This window comes from Drosophila kikkawai, chromosome 2L (assembly GCF_030179895.1).
Source record: "Drosophila kikkawai strain 14028-0561.14 chromosome 2L, DkikHiC1v2, whole genome shotgun sequence".
Lineage (NCBI taxonomy): Eukaryota > Metazoa > Arthropoda > Insecta > Diptera > Drosophilidae > Drosophila > Drosophila kikkawai.
Genome location: NC_091728.1, coordinates 25,567,305 through 25,587,785, shown reverse-complemented (window position 1 = coordinate 25,587,785; position 20,481 = coordinate 25,567,305). Strand labels below are relative to the sequence as shown.

The 20,481-nt window shown below is 39.1% G+C and overlaps 6 protein-coding genes across 8 annotated transcripts in view; 2 read left to right on the top strand and 4 right to left on the bottom strand.

Annotated features, from left to right (window-relative positions):
* LOC108071384 (uncharacterized) overlaps positions 1–20,481 on the bottom strand; it is a 124,393-nt gene that overhangs the window by 5,472 nt on the left and 98,440 nt on the right. The gene's annotated exons all lie outside the window — the stretch shown is intronic.
* Positions 1–20,481, bottom strand: part of LOC121501831 (transmembrane protein 164) — a 131,081-nt gene that overhangs the window by 12,176 nt on the left and 98,424 nt on the right. The window lies entirely within an intron of this gene.
* Positions 207–2,499, top strand: Tbce (Tubulin-binding cofactor E). The gene is made up of 5 exons (XM_017162132.3): positions 207–545; positions 607–1,079; positions 1,135–1,558; positions 1,617–1,899; positions 1,955–2,499. Exons 1-5 carry the CDS (start codon positions 450–452, stop codon positions 2,248–2,250), a joined length of 1,572 nt encoding a protein of 523 aa, XP_017017621.1. The 5' UTR covers positions 207–449; the 3' UTR covers positions 2,251–2,499.
* LOC108071385 (GTPase Era, mitochondrial) lies at positions 3,452–4,781 on the top strand. Its single transcript, XM_017162129.2, has 2 exons — positions 3,452–4,454; positions 4,513–4,781. Exons 1-2 carry the CDS (start codon positions 3,488–3,490, stop codon positions 4,710–4,712), a joined length of 1,167 nt encoding a protein of 388 aa, XP_017017618.1. The 5' UTR covers positions 3,452–3,487; the 3' UTR covers positions 4,713–4,781.
* LOC108071386 (peptidyl-tRNA hydrolase 2, mitochondrial) lies at positions 4,709–5,193 on the bottom strand. The gene has a single exon (XM_017162130.3). It carries the CDS (start codon positions 5,191–5,193, stop codon positions 4,774–4,776), a length of 420 nt encoding a protein of 139 aa, XP_017017619.1. The 3' UTR covers positions 4,709–4,773.
* Positions 5,177–5,505, bottom strand: LOC108071387 (cytochrome c oxidase assembly factor 4 homolog, mitochondrial). Its single transcript, XM_017162131.3, has one exon. It carries the CDS (start codon positions 5,372–5,374, stop codon positions 5,177–5,179), a length of 198 nt encoding a protein of 65 aa, XP_017017620.1. The 5' UTR covers positions 5,375–5,505.

Genomic DNA, 20,481 nt, shown 5'->3' with positions numbered 1-20,481 from the left:
GCCATATATGTAGTGTCATAATACTATTATCAACAAAATAAGAAAGAATAAATATTTTTCTTCTCCAAAACTTGTTTAGCCTCTCGATACGGAACTTTAAGACGGAACTGAATTTTAAATATGTACATATTTAGCAAAGTCCTTTTCCATCCCTGGCCGCAATGTGACCATCTCTTGATGGACTTTGGTATTTCGTTCATTTTATTGAAAAGCCATACTCGGCTCAAATAACACAAATAAAAGATTTGTCACCTGAAGTTTTAGCTACAGATTCCAAATAAAGTTATAGAATCTTTTCAAAACTGGAATATCGGGTAGGGAAAGGATATCTTAGGCAGAGCTTCAATAAAAAATAACTTGGGAACTACAGCAAGTAACAATCAAAGGCGTGCAACGTGTGTATGTGTGTGGGCGCTGCGTAAGCCACAAAACGAACAAACGCCTCTAACATGGTGGGGATTATTGATGAGGCGCAGCTGTTTTATCCGCTCGGGACTCGCATCAAAATAGCTGAGAACTACGGCACCGTCCGATATGTAGGAGAGGTAAGGGATATTAAAAAGCCTCTGGCAGACCTTGTGCCTGATCCTCTGCATTTCTCTCTAGGTGAGCGGACATATGGGGACCTGGCTGGGCATCGAGTGGGACGATGGACTTCGCGGCAAGCACAATGGAGTCGTCAATGGCAAGCGCTACTTCCAGACGCAGATGCCCACAGCAGGCAGCTTTATAAGGCCGGGCAAGGTTGGGCCATGTGCAACCTTGGAGGACGCTGCCCGCGAGAGGTACCTGAACTACGACTCAAGCAACGTGGATGAGTCGCTTATCCGGGAGGCGCAGGCTAGCCTGCAGGCATCCCTTTTCGAGGTCGTGGGCATGGACAAGATCGCACGAAAGCAAAGCAAGTTTGAGCAGCTGTCTGAGGTGAGCGTTGAAAAGACGCCTGTAAATGCGGCCGGATACTTACAGGGCTTGACCCAGCTGACTACGCTAAACGTAAGCCACACTTTGATCTGGAACTGGGAGATTGTGGCCAGCATAACTCAGCAACTGCCCTCGCTCACTAGCCTAAATCTGAGGTAAGTGCAGCTGCAATAATTCAAATCTCCCACTGACATCTCACTTACTTTTCAGTTCCAACCGTTTGGTACAGCCAACCGTAACCCAAATTGCTGAGCTGCAGCCGTCTTTTCGTCACCTTAAGCGCATAAATTTACGCAACTGTGGATTCTCCGACTGGAACGATGTGATGCATACCGCGCTGCTCTGGCCGGATATTTTATCGCTAGGACTGCAGGAAAACTCCTTCAGTCAGTTGGCCGTTGTCGATCGCCAGAGCATTTTTAGGCAGCTCCAGGAGCTCGACTTGCACCGCACGAATATAATGGATTTTGACCAGGTGCTCAAGCTAGGAAACCTCATGACACTACGCTTATTAAACCTCATGGAAAACGGTATCGAGGAAATCAAGTTGCCTGACTGTGATCCGCTTGCAAAGCTGAATATATTTGTTTCGCTGGAGCAGCTGAACCTTCTCCACAATCCCATTTGGAATGAGGTAAGCTAGGGCAGCAATCTGTAAGCACACAACTTAACCGTAAACGCCTCTCGCACAGGCTGACGTGTTCAACGAGCTGGACAAGCTTCCGCAGCTAAAACGCCTGAACAAGACCCCGCATTTGAAGTCAAATTTCTATGAAATGTTCTCCAAGGCTGTGGCGAGCATAGGTGGACTTCAGTTCATCAATAAGGCCGAAGTGACGGCGGAAGAGAGGCGCGGAGCTGAGTATGACATTTGGAAGAAATATGCAATGGATTGGATGCAGGCGACTCATCAAGGAGCGGATGCCTTACGCGAGTTTTGCAGAAGGCATCGCACTTATGCGTCGCTGGTTAAAAGTAAGTCTTACTGTCTGCATATGTACCATACATTTAAAACGCATCTGTCCCACAGAGTACGGTTCTCCGGCTGATTTTGTGCCGCGTGCTCAAGCTAAGCAATCGAATTTGATAAAGGTGTGCATACGGCATCAGAAATCGGGAGAGATCTGGGATAAGAAAGTGCCGCGAATGATTACAGTGCAAACCCTGCAAGGATTAGTCATGAAGCGGTTTGGCCTTAGTGGAACCGTTCCCCAGCTGTCTTACGTTGATGCCAAGCATCCGAGTCTGGTGGTTCCGTTGGACAACATGGCGAAGACCCTAGACTTTTACTCAGTGCAGGAGCACGACACAGTTTTAGTTCAGTGATTGTAACAGCTCCCCAGTTTAACGTGGCGTCCACATTCTCAATTTCGTATTCCGTATATTTCGTATTGTTAGTTTAAGGCATTCGATAAAGAATCAAAATTGTATTTTCACATCGGACGACCGTATAATGTTAAATTACTAATGTTATCTTTAGGCATTGATAAGTTGAATTTACCACTAAGCAGTTACACACGATATTTTATTTATTTTTGCTTTTTCAAAAAGTAAACCGTTGCTTAACCCCTAAAAGCTCTTTTATTTGGAATTGGCCCATCAGAAAACAAGCTACATTCGTAGTAGGTGTGCTTGTTTGTTTAAAAAGAAAATTTAAGCATAGTACTAACATAAGATACATTTTCTGACAACAGCAAAATTCCATATAAAAACACTGAGCGAAGAGAGGAAGAAGAACTTTCTGACTTTTCGCATTCGCGGGTACTAACATAAGATAAAGTTTGCGATCACAAAAGCTAAAAGCGTTGCTAGATTAAAAAAATAACAGCTGGGATTTCGAATATGTGCGCGAGATAGACAGCGATTCTGCGTACAATGCTGGCAACTAGAAAGTGCACAAAATACTCTTTCTTGCTGCGGCCTTAAAACCTTCCTCATGCGAATTTGTCCCCAAGATTATAACATTTTACAATTCTCCAACATAATACCGCTAGACACAGTCTTGATGGACCTACGAGTCTGTCGCCCTTAAGACTTTTGTATGGAAAAATATGAGGTTTGGATTTATTTTTTGTGGGTAAGATCCCACAATAAAGGCTCCTCCTTTATTTAATCAATTAAATGCATTTTTATCTCGCCGGAATAAGCGAAAGATTACATTTTTTATATTTTTAACAGTCGCAGTCGAGAATTTATCCGAAAAAGAATATCTAACGCCTGTGTTCATTCTAGTATTTATCTTATCCGTCCTCCATACCGACTAGCAAGTTAACAGGCAATTGAAATCGTATAGCCATCTCCAAATTTTAGCTTTGCTCCGTACGTTACCATTATACAATTATACAGTTATAATTCTATCATGTACTTTACTTTACTAAATATCTTAATTGAGGTGACGAGTTCTAAGAACAAAAATAGAGCCTCGCTAAATTAGTGGGGTTCCGCCAAAAAATACTGAATTGACCAAAAGTGGGGAATTAATATATTTGGTATATACTTTTAAAAAGGCGTTTAGTACATTTTACCGGCCGATCTGTGGTCTCTCTGAATCTGATTTCGCAAGATGCGCTTTAATTTGTCTGCAAGCCTGAAGTTGGTAAATAACAGCCAATTCCACAAATTATGGTGTATAAACGTGCGTAGCTTCTCTGGCACTATCCAAACCGATGATTCCGTCAACCAAAGCACGCAACCTCCGCCTGCGAAAGCCGCGAGTGTAGCCGAAAATACCAGCACAGAGCAGCGCTCGCTCCACATTGCTGTTATTGGAGTGCCAAATGTTGGTAAAAGCACTTTCATCAACAACATTGTCAACCACAGAGTCTGCCCCACCTCTGCCAAGGTGCACACTACCCGCCAGTCGAATACCGCCATTTGTACCGCGGGCCAGACGCAGCTTGTCTTTTACGACACGCCCGGCTTGGTGACCCAGCGAGAAATTCGAAAGCACCACCTCGAGCAGAGTTTCAAGAGTGCCTATCGCCATGCAATACAGCATGCGGATGTCATTGCCGTTCTGCACGACGCCTCAAATGGCTGGACAAGGAAGGAGCTTCACCCTACGGTCCTGGACACGCTGAAGGCCTACACTCACCTGCCAAGCTTTCTTGTCCTGAACAAAATAGATGCCCTGAAGTCAAAGCGTGTGCTGCTGGACCTAATCAAGACCCTGACTAATGATAGTCTGACAAGCAGGCGTGGTGCCCAGGATGCTAGACAGGCATCAACTGCCACGGGGACTGATCACCCGGCTGGGGGCAACCGTCTGAACCAGCGTGAGACCAGCTGGAGCCATTTTAGCGACGTTTTTCTTGTTTCGGCCATGACGGGCACCGGTCTGAACGAGCTGCAGGACTATCTGGCGGGACAGGCCAAGTCAAGGCAGTGGAGATTCCCCTCCGATGTGCACACCGACGCCAGTCCAGAGGCGCTGATTGTGGAAAGCGTAAGGGCGCGCCTACTGGACTACTTGCCACAGGAGATTCCCTACAATCTAAAGTGCGAGCTTGAGTACTACAGTGTGGAGAAGCGTAAGCGTAGCACCTCCTTATATTCTTAATTGCTGGCTAACCCGTCCTTTCCTAACAGATGTTGTATACACCTCCGTACAGGTGCAGTGTCCCACCACGCGCATTGAGCGGTTAATCTGCGGCGAGGGCAATGGCAAGCTGCGCCAGATTACCGAACGAGTCACCTCGGACTTGGTGGAGATGTTCGGTCAGGCGGTGTCCCTCACCATTTCGACGGTGTCAAAGGGGAAGAAGAATACGCCCGAGGCTCAAAATTGATGCTTTACATGCTTTGTGTTGTTACATTTAGTTTAATATAGTGTTGCGTAAAACTACGAATTCACAAAAGTTTCAGATGTGCCACCAGTTTGTCTAGTTCGTCAGCAGGTGCGGGTCCGAGGCCGAGCACTGTAGCCGTTCCGGATTCTAGCTGCGTGCGTCCGGCGTCCCGCACCATGGCGGCCACTACGTTTGACTCTTGGGCACGTTGCTCGAGGCTGCTGAGCTGCTCATAGTTGTCTACGCGCAACACGATCTTGGGCTGCCCTAGGCGGCACCAACGCTGTAAGATGGCGTTCTGCAGCTTGGTGCCTTGGACTGCGCTCTGGTAGCACATAACCGCTGCGTGGGCACACTGGGCCGCCGTTTTGCCCTTCGACATCTTAACGTCTGCGCGTACCACAAGAGCCAGCTTCGTGGACCTTTCGAAGGCGACGCTGTTTTTGAGGAACTTCTGCAGAATGCTACTTGACGTGGGCATACTTCTGGGTCTGCTGCTCCACGTACTTCTGCATGCACGCCCGAAACTCTTTCACTTTGTCCTGGCACGCCCGCCAGTCACCGGTCTCGGCAATACACTCCTGGACCTTGTAGTGGAGCTCTATGCAGCCCGTCTTCTTAAGCATCAATTCAACTTGGTCCTGATCCGACGCAGCGGACATTTTCCTCAGAAATTGGCTGGCCGAAGTTGCATCAGGTGCTGGGTTCGAATTATGAAATTCAGTAAGATGTGGCCGTTGTCTTGATTGTTTTGGGATTTCTAACAATATACTAAAACCAAAATGTCACTTAAATGAGTGAAAATAGGTACGGAGCAGAGCTAAATTTGTCGGCGAGAGAATATATACTGTACATATACTAAAAGCAGCAGCAGGGCGTTAGGTATTTTTAGTCGTTTTAATTTTTGAATAGGGCTGTCGAAGAAGTCTAGCACGGAGCAGACCTACAATTTTACCCGGCTAAAACTCCCTCTATCTTAAGCCTAGTACTCTGGCGAGAAAAATCCGCTGTAAAAATTTAGACAGCGGCCAAACTCCATAAAATATTCATTTCATTTATTTAGACACCCCTAATGGAGGGAAAGTTGAAGGAAAAAGGTGGCATTGATAGGGGCTGTCAAGGGGAAGCCCATAATATGGAATTTAACCCACAAAGGACATTTTAATGCCATATTTATTAATATTTTTAATATTTTTTTTGAATATTTGTTTACAAACAGCTGTCCAGTGTGACCAAGGAAAATCCTTAAACGCCATAAAAAGTACATTTTCATGGAATTTCAGGAGTTTCCTTAATTTTTTTTGGTCACACTAGCTCGGTAGAGAAATAAACAGCGATTCCGCTGTCTAATTTAGACAGCGGGTTTTTCTCGTCAGAGTACTAGGCTTAAGAAAACGGTGACGAAAAAAGAAGAAGAAGAACTTTTAGCCACGTCGTTTTTTCCGGTACTCTGACGACGATAATGAAGCCTGCGAAAATTGAATGGCGTTGCCAGATCAAGATAGTAAACAGCTGATATCGCGCTGTCTAAATAATTCATTTGATTTATTTAGACACCCCTAATGGAGGGAAAGTTGAAGGAAAAAGGTGGCATTGATAGGGGCTGTCAAGGGGAACCCCATAATATGGAATTTAACCCACAAAGGACATTTTAATGCCATATTTATTAATATTTTTAGTATTTTTTTTTAAATATTTGTTTACAAACAGCTGTCCAATGTGACCAAAGAAAATCCTTAAACGTCATAAAAAGTACATTTTCATGGCATTTCAAGATTTTCCTTAATTTTTTTTTGTCACACTAGCTCGGTAGCGAAATAAACAGCGATTCCGCTGTCTAATTTAGACAGCGGATTTTTCTCGTCAGAGTACTAGGCTTTAATTTAGACAGTGGATTTACGAAAAAAGTGTATTCGAATTTAAGGCAGGCACTGTAAAATTAAGAAAAGACACCATAAATACAATTTTTGTAAGGTTATTTTTCCTATTTTTCTATATTTTCTTTAAATTTAGAGTACGGTTTTCTGATTTGCTTTGACATTTTTATAAACCTACTAGTAAGCCCGGCGAACTCCGTTACGCCACCTTCGGCAAATTATCCGTTTAATTAAGGTGCTCTTTGGAATTATCTAGGGACCAAATAGCCCCTGGGATGTTAAAATCACCAAGAACTACTAATTAAGTGGTCCCTATCCGAAATTCTTTTAGAGACCAACTTAATAGCGGAAATATGGTGACGTACTTGCACAAATATTTGATTGATTTGGCCGAATGACAACTCTCAACATTTGCATGTGTTTCGAAAATATGGTACAATAAATTCATTTCCGATCTCAATCTCTTGATTTTGAACTTTAACTATGATAGTTCGACCATTTTCCTCTTTTGAACGCCGACGATAAACTGGATATTCATCGTTCCCTGTGACTGTTGCAGTAACTAACGGTCGCGGATATCGTTTTGTGCATTTTCCATCAGCCATGCAAGGCGATAATGGATTTAATGCACCGCAGGGTCCATGCACCATCTGTGTCGTCACAATGTCGTGTAGATGGGGATCGGTGACTGGATCAGGAATTTCAGCTGATATGATGTCATCCACTTCATCTGAATGTAATTTGTTCAGCAACCAAATTAGGATATGAGCATGCGGTAGTCCACGCTTCTGCCATTCCACCGAGTACATATAACAACGTGTGTCACCAAAAACTCGATACTTAGTAAGCACATCCATCATAACCTTGAGTTTTTGGTGAAATACTCTGGCGATTATGTCATGGCGATCCTGCGGTTTTTGGCCCGGTTCCAACTCACGTTCAATTTCCGTCCACTTCGGATTGCATGTAAGCGTAATAAATAAATCTGGAGTTCCATAATTTCGCACGTACGTCATAGCGTCTTGAGCGTATTAATGCCTGTGGCGTGGGCTTTCGATATAAGATGATGGAAGAATCGTCAGACGTCAAATATTTTGAACATCACCATCTGAATGAATAGCATCACGCAAGTGTATATAGTCCTCAGATCGTAACTTTGCCTGATTGAATCGGATGAACGCTAAACGTTCGGTCTCGACTTTGACATACATGTCGACAGCGAATTGCTGAAACAGCCGACGGCACTTTAGAATGACATTCTCCTCATTTGTACGAATCATCATACGATACGCATAGTAATTCATTGCGCTTATTTTTTTCTTCATTGATACGCATGAAAATGCACAATTAAATGAATTGTTAATGGAAACCAATAACAATAATTTAAATAATTACTAGAATATTGTACCTGTAATTGGATCGACCATCTTCAACGTAATGTCGTATCCTTCTTGCCCTTGCCAATAAATGATTGGATATTGTAACGGATCGTACAAACGGTGTGTCTCGTTTACTCAATGCATGATATTGCTTCTTCGCTGAACCACAATGTCTCGCGATTTTTGGATCGCCAACAATAATTGCAGCAACATCATTAACGGTGGGTGCATTGAATCTTCGCACATGTTCACCTGCTGGGCTACAATCCGCTCTTATGACAAATTTGTGCGTATCCGATGGCATTCGTTCCAATGCCGATTTGAACATATTAACCACAGCATTATTAGCGTGAAAAAATGCTTGCAACTGTTCAATAATTCGTCTCTTTAAGTGTCCTGTTCCCTGAATGTTGCAACGCACATTCAGCTGATCCACCATCGACGAAATGAAATATATTTGCAGAAATTGATGCGGTTCCTCTGTTGTTGGCACCAATGAACCATGCAAATGATATATGTATTTGCCCTTGTATCTGTAATTGCAAACAATCATTTGTTGAAGAATCGTGTGATGGTGTAGTCCGTAGAGTATATGTTGTTATTATGTTGCAATTCTTTTTGTTTGTCTAAGTGATTGTAACTTTTACCTTGCAAGTCGGCATGAATGATATTAGCTCCAAAGGAAGTCATGCGAAAGCAGTTATTATATTCAAGGATGTGTTGAAGAAAATGGCTGGAATCTGGATCACTTCCATCGAACAATGCTTTCAGTGGCTGTGGTGGTGTAAGTAATGGATCCAGTTTGACTTTTCCACTTGCGCAGCACAATCCAGCAGTTTCTCTTTTAAACTTTAACGCATTGCAATATCGGCATATAGTGTCAGGTCCAATATCTAATTTTCTATCATCTCTGTAGTTCGCAGAGGGATCATATTGAAATGCCAAGCGATTGTATGATGCCAATGATCTTCGTGTGCTCACGCTTCGTCTTAATCGGTCATATTCTCTTCATTCATTTCGTCTCTCCTCGCTTAAGTTCTGTGAATACACTTGTTGCTGGATTGCATGCCTTGTGCGGAGACCGATGTTCACACGTCGTGCTATAGGCATTTTCGACTATAGGCAGAGCGGTTAATTTAACCTCTAATCCACATAATTTACACAGTTCAACTTACCACCCTAAATACAAATGCTGGTTTCCAATTGCACTGATATGAAACGAATAACTTATTTTTCTCAAAATGGAACACAATTTCGGTTTATCATAAAATAAACTGAGTAGAGAATTATGGCATGCTCTGTGTCAGTGTTGGCGCTTTATGCAAAAATGATTTTCCCGCTTTCTGTTGCAATTTTTCCTAAATTTTCTTTACTGCAAAAAATCACAAATTCCGAGACCTTTCCAACGAATGCAAATTAATTAATAATTATAAATGTTTTACGTACGTATTTATTTTCTCATTAACGTGTTTTGTAGTGAATGGCCAATCACGCTGTGAACGCCCGCATGACCTCCTCGTCGGTGACGGTGGTTCTTTTAAATGTTAAATATAAAATATTCAGGCCTGCTCCGGTAATCGAAAACGGCAAGAATTTTTCGTTTTCGTTTTTGAAAACGAGAAATTGGCGCTCCGGTAATCGAAAACGAAAGATTCTTTCGATTTGAAAAACGGGCACCTTTTTCTGGCCGGAATGAAAAGTAAATGGCTTTTTCTATATGAAATCAGACCTTATTTACAAAAGGAAAAAATGTTTATTCCATTATTTATGTTTATTATTTATTATGTTTATTCCACAACACCATAAGATCATTCTGGCACGTAGTTATTTTATAAAAAATTTATTTCTGACCCCTCCTCAGATTTGACAGCAAAATTTTTGCCGTGTTTACCCAGTTTTCTCGTTTTGGCGATAGGTCGATAAGTTCACCGCAAAAAGCTATCGCCAAGGTTGCCATATTGTTGGTGGAACGAAACAGCCAGTTAAAAATACTTATAAAATATAAATGAATACATTAATAACATTAAAGAACCGCCAAAATGGTTGTTTATAATTAATACTATTTAATGTGATTACTTAAATGGTCCAAATTAACCAAATAATTATTTGAGACCACCGGAATTAAAACTGTGAAAAGTGTGGCAGCATCTTAGGTGCCTGGATTTGCTTAATTCTACCATTTTTTGCCTTTTTCTGGCTTAGATAAAGGGCAATTGTAAATATAATAGGCAGTACTTTACGTTGTTTGCTTATTACCAACAACACAAGTTATCTGCTTGAGCAGTGAGAAACGATGAGAAAACGAAACATCCGATAGCAGAAATTTGCCGAAAACCGGAGCAACTAAAAACGAAAACGGTTCGTTTTCGCCCAAAACGAAATCGAAAAAATTTTACGATTACCGGAGCAGGCCTGATTATGTCGCCTTAATAATTTTAACGAAGTAATATTTAATATTTATGTAATCATTAACATCCCCGTCGCACAGTAGCGCCTTTTCTCATTTTACGTTGCAAAAATCATAACTTTTGAACAAAATAAGATAACTAAATAATTTAAACGCCATTTTATAGGTAATTGTTGTAAAATTTACATACAGTGGCTCACAGCTTATTTGACCCACACCTAATTTCCAACTTAAAACAGCTATAACTTCTGAACCATAAGAGCAACCGACAAAAATTAATTGCAGAATGGTAAGCTGACATCTTAACTTAAAAAATATAGTTTAGTTTATTTATTTTATCCAAAAGCTTCTTAATTAATTAACAAAAACAAAAAATACTGCTTATTTTAACGCCACAGCCTATTTGACCTATAATATTCCAAGAACGATTGCGTTCTCCGGTTAGTAAGAATTACGGTTTTTGTCGGTGCTTATATTAACTGCATTCGCAACCTATGCATATTTCACTCACTTTGGGTAAGATTTGATCGCGAAAGCACGAGTTACGACCATGGGAAAACGCACAACTATAAAACAACGTGAGTTGGTCCTAAATCATTACAAAACAGGACATTCTCGCCGGAAAATTGCTGAAATGGTCAATTTACCTGATGGCACAGTTAAAGCCATTATACATCGTATTGTTTTTGAAAATCGCATCGAAAATAAAGGAAGAAAAGCTCCGAACAAAATTTTTAGTGCCTCCGATGAACGATTCATTGTAAAAATATCATTAACAAGAAAGGAAGCTAACTTCGGCACGCCGAAGTTTGTATACCCTTGCAGATTGGTTTTGATATTTATATTATAAATTTAAATGCTTAAAACACACGCAAAACAGATTTTCATTACATTTTACCTATACTTATTATGTTTACAGTTTGACAGTTACAGTTTTACATTCCCAGCCTTACATTTTCTCTACATCTACCGATCGCTCCTATGGCAGCTATATGATATAATTGTCCGATTTTTATGAAATTTATACCATAATTCTAGAATAATTAAAAAAGCTTATATCTCAGAGTAGATGAAAATACGTTGAAAAACAACGAAGTTATCATTTTTTTCCTATAAATATTCTGATCGTTCCTATGGCAGCAATAAGATATAGTCGTCCGATTTTCATAAAGTTTTTACCAAAAATCTGGAATAATATAAAATGGCTATATCTCAAAAATGATGCAAAAGTATTAAAAAACACCCAAGTTATAATTTTTTTTCTAAAAATTTATCGAACATTTGTATGGCAGCTATATGATATATTCGTCCGATCCGGCCCGTTCCGACATATATAGCAGTGAGAGCATATAGAAGACTATATGCAAAGTTTCATTCAGATAGCATTAAAACTGAGGGACTAGTTTGCGTAGAAACGGACAGACGGACGGACAGACGGACATGGCTAGATCGACTCGGCTGTTGGTGCTGATCAAGAATATATATACTTTATAGGGTCGGAAACGTCTCCTTCACTGCGTTGCAAACTTCTGACTGAAATTATAATACCCTGCAAGGGTATAAAAATCCCACGGTAGAGTTGCACGTAAGAAGCCGTTTATAAATAAGAAAAATCGAGATTGGCGATTGAAATTTGCAAAGGAGCACATCAGCAAGGACTCTGAGTTCTGGAACAATGTAATTTTCGCGGATGAGTCCAAATTTAATATTTTTGGGTCCGATGGTCGCACTTACGTATGGCGGAAAGCAAATACAGAGCTGCAAGACAAAAACCTAAAACCAACCGTTAAGCATGGTGGCGGCCATGTTATGGTATGGGCCTGTATGTCCGCAGCAGGAGTCGGGCCCCTTTAATTTATTGAGAGAACGATGGATTAAAATGTTTATCTTGATATCCTGAAGGACAATTTACTCCAAAGTGCCGAGAAATTGGGAATAAAAGAACATTTTCGATTTTACCAGGACAACGACCCAAAACATAAGTCTGGAAATGTGCAGTATTGGTTTATATACAATTGTCCTCACGTCATGAAACCGCCAGCACAGTCTCCTGATCTCAATGTTATTGAGAATTTGTGGTCGATACTGGACTCTAAAATTCGTGAACGGAATATTTCAAGCAAAAATGACCTGAAAACTGCTTTGATTGAGGAATGGGCTAAAATCCCACCAGAAATTGGTGGAATCGATTCCAAATCGCCTTAAATCCGTTGTGGAACAAAAGAGCGGACATACAAAATATTAAAATTAAAAAAAAAAAATCGTATATAATTTTCTATTAATTAATCTAAGACCTGGGTCAAATAAGCTGTGGCGTGAAAATAATCAGTATTTTTTGTTTTTTTCATTAATTAAGAAGTTGTCGGTTGAAATAAATAAACTAAACTATATTTTTTAAGTTAAAATGTCAGCTTACCATTCTGCGTTTCATTTTTGTCGGTTGCTCTTATGGTTCAAAAGTTATAGCTGTTTTAAGTTGGAAATTAGGTGTGGGTCAAATTAGCTGTGAGCCACTGTATGTATTGGAAAATCTGCCACGCCCACTCATTCGCCTTTTTAAAGGGTATCAAAGTAAAGAAATATTGTTTTCTTAATGAAGACAATTTTTTAAAAATATTTTTTATTTAATTTTGTATCTTTATTTTGATGTATTTGCTCAGATAAAAATAGTTTGAAAACTGAAAAATTTTTTTTTTATTTCAACGTGTAACCGCCACGCGCTACAGTTAGTATATTTTTTGGTTAGTATGAAGCTGAGTCGGTATTTTGGTATATTTAACCCAGAGTATGGGAAATTTCCTGTCGAATACGTATGGTTAAAATCGGTTGGTTAAATTTGCGACAACGACTTTTTCGATTTTTGCAACGGCTTTTGTTCGGGAGACGCTACTGTGCGTCGGCTGGCGCGATCCTTAAGCCTAGTACTCTGACGAGAAAAAACCGCTGTATAAATTTAGACAGCGGCCAAACTCCATATAAAAAAAACGGTGTCGAAAAAAAAGAAGAAGAACTTTTAGACACGTCGTTTTTTTCGGTACTCTGACGACGAAAATGAAGCCTGCGAAAATTGAATGGCGTTGCCAGATCAAGATAGTAAACAGCTGATATCGCGCTGTCTAAATAATTCATTTGATTTATTTAGACACCCCTAATGGAGGGAAAGTTGAAGGAAAAAGGTGGCATTGATAGGGGCAGTCAAGGGGAAGCCCATAATATGGAATTTAACTTACAAAGGACATTTTAATGCCATATTTATTAATATTTTTAATATTTTTTTTGAATATTTGTGACCAAGGAAAATCCTTAAACGCCATAAAAAGTACATTTTCATGGAATTTCAGGATTTTCCTTAATTTTTTTTGGTCACACTAGCTCGGTAGCGAAATAAACAGCGATTCCGCTGTCTAATTTAGACAGCGGGTTTTTCTCGTCAGAGTACTAGGCTTTAAAAATAAAAATTTTCTCCCACGAAAATTCAAATTCAAACCATTTGGGCGAGCTCGCCCATGATCTTACTTGCGACGGTCACACAAACAGGTAAAATCTCGTAGAAAAGTTGCGATCACACTTATCCTCGGCCAGGCCCTATATAAAGAGGACCAGACCGTAGATCGCTGCCTGTTGATCGACAGCGGTCGACCAGGCTTGGCGGGTTGCTCCGACTTTATTAGTACCGCCATTAGGTCCGGATTTTTTTTTTTTTTGCATTGTCAATGGCCTTGCCGCAGAAGTTACAATTGGTTCTTGTTAAAGGATTTGAAACGAGCAAAACATTAGGGGAAACCGGCAATTGATTCGATGTATTTAACAGGGCCCTTATATGTAGGACTTTTTGGTCTTATGGAATATAGGTATTCCAATTTCAGTGAAATAGTAACATTGGAAAGCCAACAAATAAACAATGTAATAGTAACAAATTGTCCAGAAACGACAATGGATGAATTGGAATACCTATATTCCATAAGACCAAAAAGTCCTACTCAAAAGTCCTACATATAAGGGCCCTGTTAAATACATCGAATCAATTGCCGGTTTCCCCTAAGGATTTACATATATATGAGAAACTGTTTAAAATGAGGAAACATATTCCATTAGGAAAAACCCCCAGAGGAAGATGCAGCGAATGTAAACACAAATATAAGGGCCCTGTAAAATACATCGAATCAATTGCCGGCTTCCCCTAATGTAATAGTTTTGCTCGTTTCAAATCCTTTAACATGAACCAATTGTAACTTCTGCGGCAAGGCCATTGACAATGCAGATTCAGATCTGAAGCACTGTAATTAGAATCAGTACAAAAAAAAAAAATCCGGACCTAATGGCGGTACGCCGCCTTAAACTGCTTATACCTCTTATTACCTCTTGAACCATTCATTGGCTCTAGTTTTGGCAAAGGAATATTATTTTCTTTTAAATATTCTTCAGCTTGGTGACTGATTTTTCGGAGTTTTTTTCTGTAAGCGGCTCTCTTCTTTTGTTTTGCCGTCTAATAATAAAAATAAATAAGAGTTATTGGACTCTACAAATGTAAAATAAGCAATTTCCAAACCAAACCAAAGTCAGACATGCCAACTGTGCCAAAAATTAACTTCGTCACTGTATATCGATAGTAGTTTGGCGGAGATATGTCGCTTGCAAACGACATAAATCCGCGCGGAGATATGTCGCTTTGTTAAGGGGGGATATACAAGTAAGCGGTCAAAATTTGGCCATTTTTCGTGAATTTTTTTTATAAGAAATAGTTAAGCAATCGTCGTGAAACTTTGGATATAGTTAAAAGTAGAATCAGAGATGATACAAAAAATTAGTTATAAACAATATTTTACAAAATGGCGGACTTATGGACAATATGCCGTAGCGCCTCGAGCTTTGAGTTGCCGTGCTATAGACACGATGGAGCTCGTAATTCCTGTCCGAAATCCGTAAACTAAATTTTTTTGTATTCATTACACCTTTATCTTCTATTTGAACCTGAAAAACCAAAAAGAAATCAAGACAAAAAAAAATACATTTTGATTTGAAGAAAAAATGCCATTTTCAGGTGATCAGTTTTCACTTCCCACCCTCTTAAAAAATAGTAATACTCAGTTTTATAACAACCATGTAGGTTCAAATAGAAGATAATTTCATGCTGATCATAATAATTTTTGATTCACTCCGATATGTTACATAGTTTTTTGTGAATCGTGTCCATAGCATAGGTAGAAATGCACAAATTTAAAGCTGAGAAAAAGACGTTTAAAGTTTTTGATGCGCCCACGTTAACCCTTGTGAACCTTGCGTGCATACTTGATTTGAGGCACTTAGAGTTGGAATTCGATATTGAAACTTACACACTATATTCTTTAAATAATAAACTATTTTCTTAACAAAAAAAAAAATTTGCCCAAAAAATTTTGGTTTACATGTACGATATGCGCGAAAATATTAAAAACGTATGGAAACACTACAAACATGAAGGTTCATCTACGTGCAGTACATAAAATAAGTAAGGATGATGTAGAAATCGACCAGACTGAGACAAAAAGGATTGCATCCTTTTGCATTGTCAATAATGCAAAGTTTCGAGGATGCACCAGAATTCGGCAGCGACAAAACAAATAAACGATGCCGTTGTGTATATGTATGTGTTTTGCCCATACGAGCTGCCATGCAGAGAAATGGAATAAGCTCAATTATTATTGTCATGTATAATCAAATGTACTCTTTACTTTTATACCCTTCACAAAATACTATGTTCACATTGTACAACACACATTTCTATCCTATCTGGCAACCTTGCACTTCTTTCAGTATACTATTATAAAGAATATGAATAAACAGTTGGTAATTAGCACTCGACGTGATCACTTCTGTCTGCTCGCCCCAAACGTAACAATTATCAAGGTAAAGGAAATAGTAACTTTTTTCAAGAGAAGCTGCTTGTCAAGGGACAATTTGCGAAAACATACAATTTTTCTGCGGAGCTTGCAGAAATGTTTTCAGTTTCCCGGAAAACCATTCAGAATGTTATAAATCGAGCGGAAAACGAAGGAAGACTGGAAAAAACAAATGGAGGCAGCCGCAAAAAGTAGATTGGAGAACTATCAGACCGGATAATTATGAGAAAGGTGTTCCAAAATCCTCAAATTTAGACGAGAACTCTTGACCTTGCTGTTTCGCACGAAACAATACGTCAAGCCATTCTGCGGCAGAAGTACTCCTCCAGTCTTGCTCGCAAGAAACCTTTTAAACGTTTACAGTTCGCTGCAAACATGATCAGCAAGCCGCAGGAATATTGGGATGACGTCATATTCTGTGACGAAAACAAAATTATGCTGTATTACACCGAAGGTCCAACTAAAGTGTGGCACAAGGCACTAACAGCTCTGGAAAATCGGAACATAATTCCAACTGTTAAGTTTGGCAAATTGTCAGTGATGATTTGGGGATGCATCAGCAGCAAAGGGGTCGGAGTGATAGCGTTCATTAAAAATACAATGAATAACATTTTGAAGACCCATTTACGGCCAAGTGCAGATAAATTTTGCTTTATTTATGATAACAAGCCAAATTTAAAGTTCTACCAAGACAATGACCCCAAGCACTAAGAACATAACGTGCGGACTTGGCTGCAGAAACAGCCAAGCGCTCAAAACGGCAGTAATAGCCATATGACACAGGCGCATTAATTAGAGACTTCATTAAAGATTTGACAGCGCTATAGCGTTTTACAGCTCTAATGCATTAGCTACTTTATTGCCGCGATAATCGATAGATCTACATAAAATATACTTGATACTCGATAACAAAATACGGGTTTAAGGGGGTCTTCTCATTCAAAACCCGTTTTTTGGACCCTTTTTAAAAAATTCTTATTTGAAAACGCAAAGAATAATTGAAAACTTTTTTATTTATTGTATTAAAAAATGTTCAAGGTAAATAAAAAAAATTGTTTTTGCCTCGATACGAGGATTGTTCAAAGTGTAATGAGACTTCAAACTTGGTGGTGGAAAAAAAAGGTGTCGTCCTGGCGGCCACGATTCAGGGCCTCCAGAGCGTCCGAAATGAAAAAAAAAACGGGGTTATAATCAGAATAGATGTCATTTTCAGGTGACGGAACAGATTACTTTTAAATTTTTTTAAAACAAAATGGCGGCCATTCAAAAAAAAAATTTCGATTTCGTGCTTTTTTTTTTTGTAGTTTAAGCCTAGTACTCTGACGAGAAAAACCCGCTGTCTATTTCGCTACCGAGCTAGTGTGACCAAAAAATATTAAGGAAACTCCTGAAATTCCATGAAAATGTACTTTTTATGGCGTTTAAGGATTTTCCTTGGTCACACTGGACAGCTGTTTGTAAACAAATATTCAAAAAAAATATTAAAATATTAATAAATATGGCTTTAAAATGTCCTTTGTGGGTTAAATTCCATATTATGGGCTTCCCCTTGACAGCCCCTATCAATGCCACCTTTTTCCTTCAACTTTCCCTCCATTAGGGGTGTCTAAATAAATCAAATGAATTATTTAGACAGCGCGATATCAGCTGTTTACTATCTTGATCTGGCAACGCCATTCAATTTTCGCAGGCTTCATTTTCGTCGTCAGAGTACCGAAAAAAACGACGTGTCTAAAAGTTCTTCTTCTTTTTTTTCGACACCGTTTTTTTTATATGGAGTTTGGCCGCTGTCTAAATTTATACAGCGGTTTTTTCTCGTCAGAGTACTAGGCTTTAGTGTAAAAAAAAAGTAGAAAAAAAATTTTTTTTTATCTGTTCCGTCACCCGAGAATGGTGACAATTCTGCGTCGATTCCACTTTGTTTCATGAAAATCGGTTCAGTAGCTGGCGATGTCATGGCCGCCAGTTCGAAAAACGAGGTTTCTAGATAAACGCGTTTGAAGTTTGAAAAAAGATCATTTTGCGAAGACCTTGCTACACAAAATAGGCTGTATCTTCTAAAGTATTTCGAATTTCCTTTTTGGGGACATACACACAACATCCCAAGCTATAAATAAATTTAAAAAAAAAAATCTAAAAAAAAAGTTGCCCAATGAGAAGACCCCCTTAATGAAGAAAATTGTAATTGAAAAATATATTAGCCAGCTCAATGACAGTATGGTCTGACAATGACAATTTTATTTTTATACCATTTCGCTGGTTTTTGAACTGAAAAATTATTTGAAAATTAGTAAAATTAATATGTTTTGCGGTGGCAAGGTTCTTGCGCTGTAAAATTAATTAAAAATATTTTTTTTTGGTAATAATTAAAAAAATTTGAGCAGCGAATCAGATGATACTGATTAATTATTTTGCTATTTTCATTTTTTTTAATTCTATTATCTTTTATTACCAATATATAACATAAAATTGATTGATTTATCATTGCAAAACCTATATTTAGGTTATATCTGTACTAAATCAACCAAAAACATAGGCTGTCGGGTTTACCCCATCATTTTTGAAAATAGCAAAAATGAACTTTTTCGTAAAACGCTTGTATCTCAAAATTTTTCAAAGGTATAAATAAAATGCTATGCATAGAAAGTTGCGCAAAAGTCGAACCTTTAATTTGGTATATATAACGACTTGATCCGTTGTAAAATAAGCATTTTATAGCCAAAACCATTTACTAGGTCGGATTTGCCCCACCCTACCCTAACTATATTTTACTACTTTTGTCTAGAGTCGAAAATGTACTTTTGTGTATGTATGTATGTGTGTGCTTGCAGAAAACTACGACGATTCGGAGGAAGAAGGCAGGCCCACAAAAGTCGGATACTCGGGCTATTGGATTCAAGCTATCGATAGTTAGCCCTCAGAGTTAGCATTATTTGTGAGAAACTTATGAGTTATCAAAGAAGTTATTGTATTCGGTCACATTAATTTGGGTAAAGTTAAGCCAAGTTTTTGCGCTATCACAGAAAGTGGGAAGAGGATCTGCGGTATGTTACTTTAAGACTAGTACTCTGACGAGAAAAATCCGCTGTATAAATTTAGACAGCGACCAAACTCCATATAAAAAAACGGTGTCGAAAAAAGAAGAAGAACTTTTAGCCACGTCGTTTTTTCCGGTACTCTGACGACGATAATGAAGCCTGCGAAAATTGAATGGCGTTGCCAGATCAAGATAGTAAACAGCTGATATCGCGCTGTCTAAATAATTCATTTGATTTATTTAGACACCCCTAATGGAGGGAAAGTTGAAGGAAAAAGGTGGCATTGATAGGGGCTGTCAAGGGGAAGCCCATAATATGGAATTTAACCCACAAAGGACATTTTAATGCCATATTTATTAATATTTTAAATATTTTTTTGCATATTTGTTTACAAACAGCTGTCCAGTGTGACCAAAGAAAATCCTTAAACGCCATTAAAAGTACATTTTCATAGCCTTTTAGGATTTTCCTTAATTTTTGTTGGTCACACTAGCTCGGTAGCGAAATAAACAGCTATTCCGCTGTCTAATTTAGACAGCGGGTTTTTCTCGTCAGAGTACTAGACTTAAGGTTTTTGAAGTGTACTTATGCTTAAGTTAACCGATGTATTCTACAGAATTAAACGCATTCGTATTTGTTATCGCTAACCAAGCGGCGGTTTCAGTCGGCGTTGAAGGCATCAACACCGTGATCAGGCAAGCTGCGTCAGGAAGATTTTCAACAAACTCAACAGCATCACAGCTAATTGTAAAGTCTGTGGTAAAGTTTATAAAACTTGTGAAAATACCACAAACCTTAGACCTTCGAAGAGAGCATTCGGATATAAAATGGTCGGATATATCAAAACCGACTGGCAGCATTTTGTCTTATATGGAGAGAATATACGACAAAAATAATGGTCGCAAGGTTGCCATTGGCAGAGCAATTTCTGAGTTTGTTTCGTGCAGTATTTAACCTTTCAGTCTGAAAACAGTTTCCGAAAACTTATCAAAGTTCTGGATCCACGTTATGAAGTTCCGTCTAGAAATACTTAAAAGAATATGCAGATGGAAAATTTGTTTAATCAAATGAAAACTAAGTTATCTGCTACTCTAAATGAAGTGGACATCGTGCAATTACGACCGATTTGTGGACTTCAAGTGCAAGCCAGTCATTTATCAAAGTCCCGTGCCGCTTTATAGATGACGAT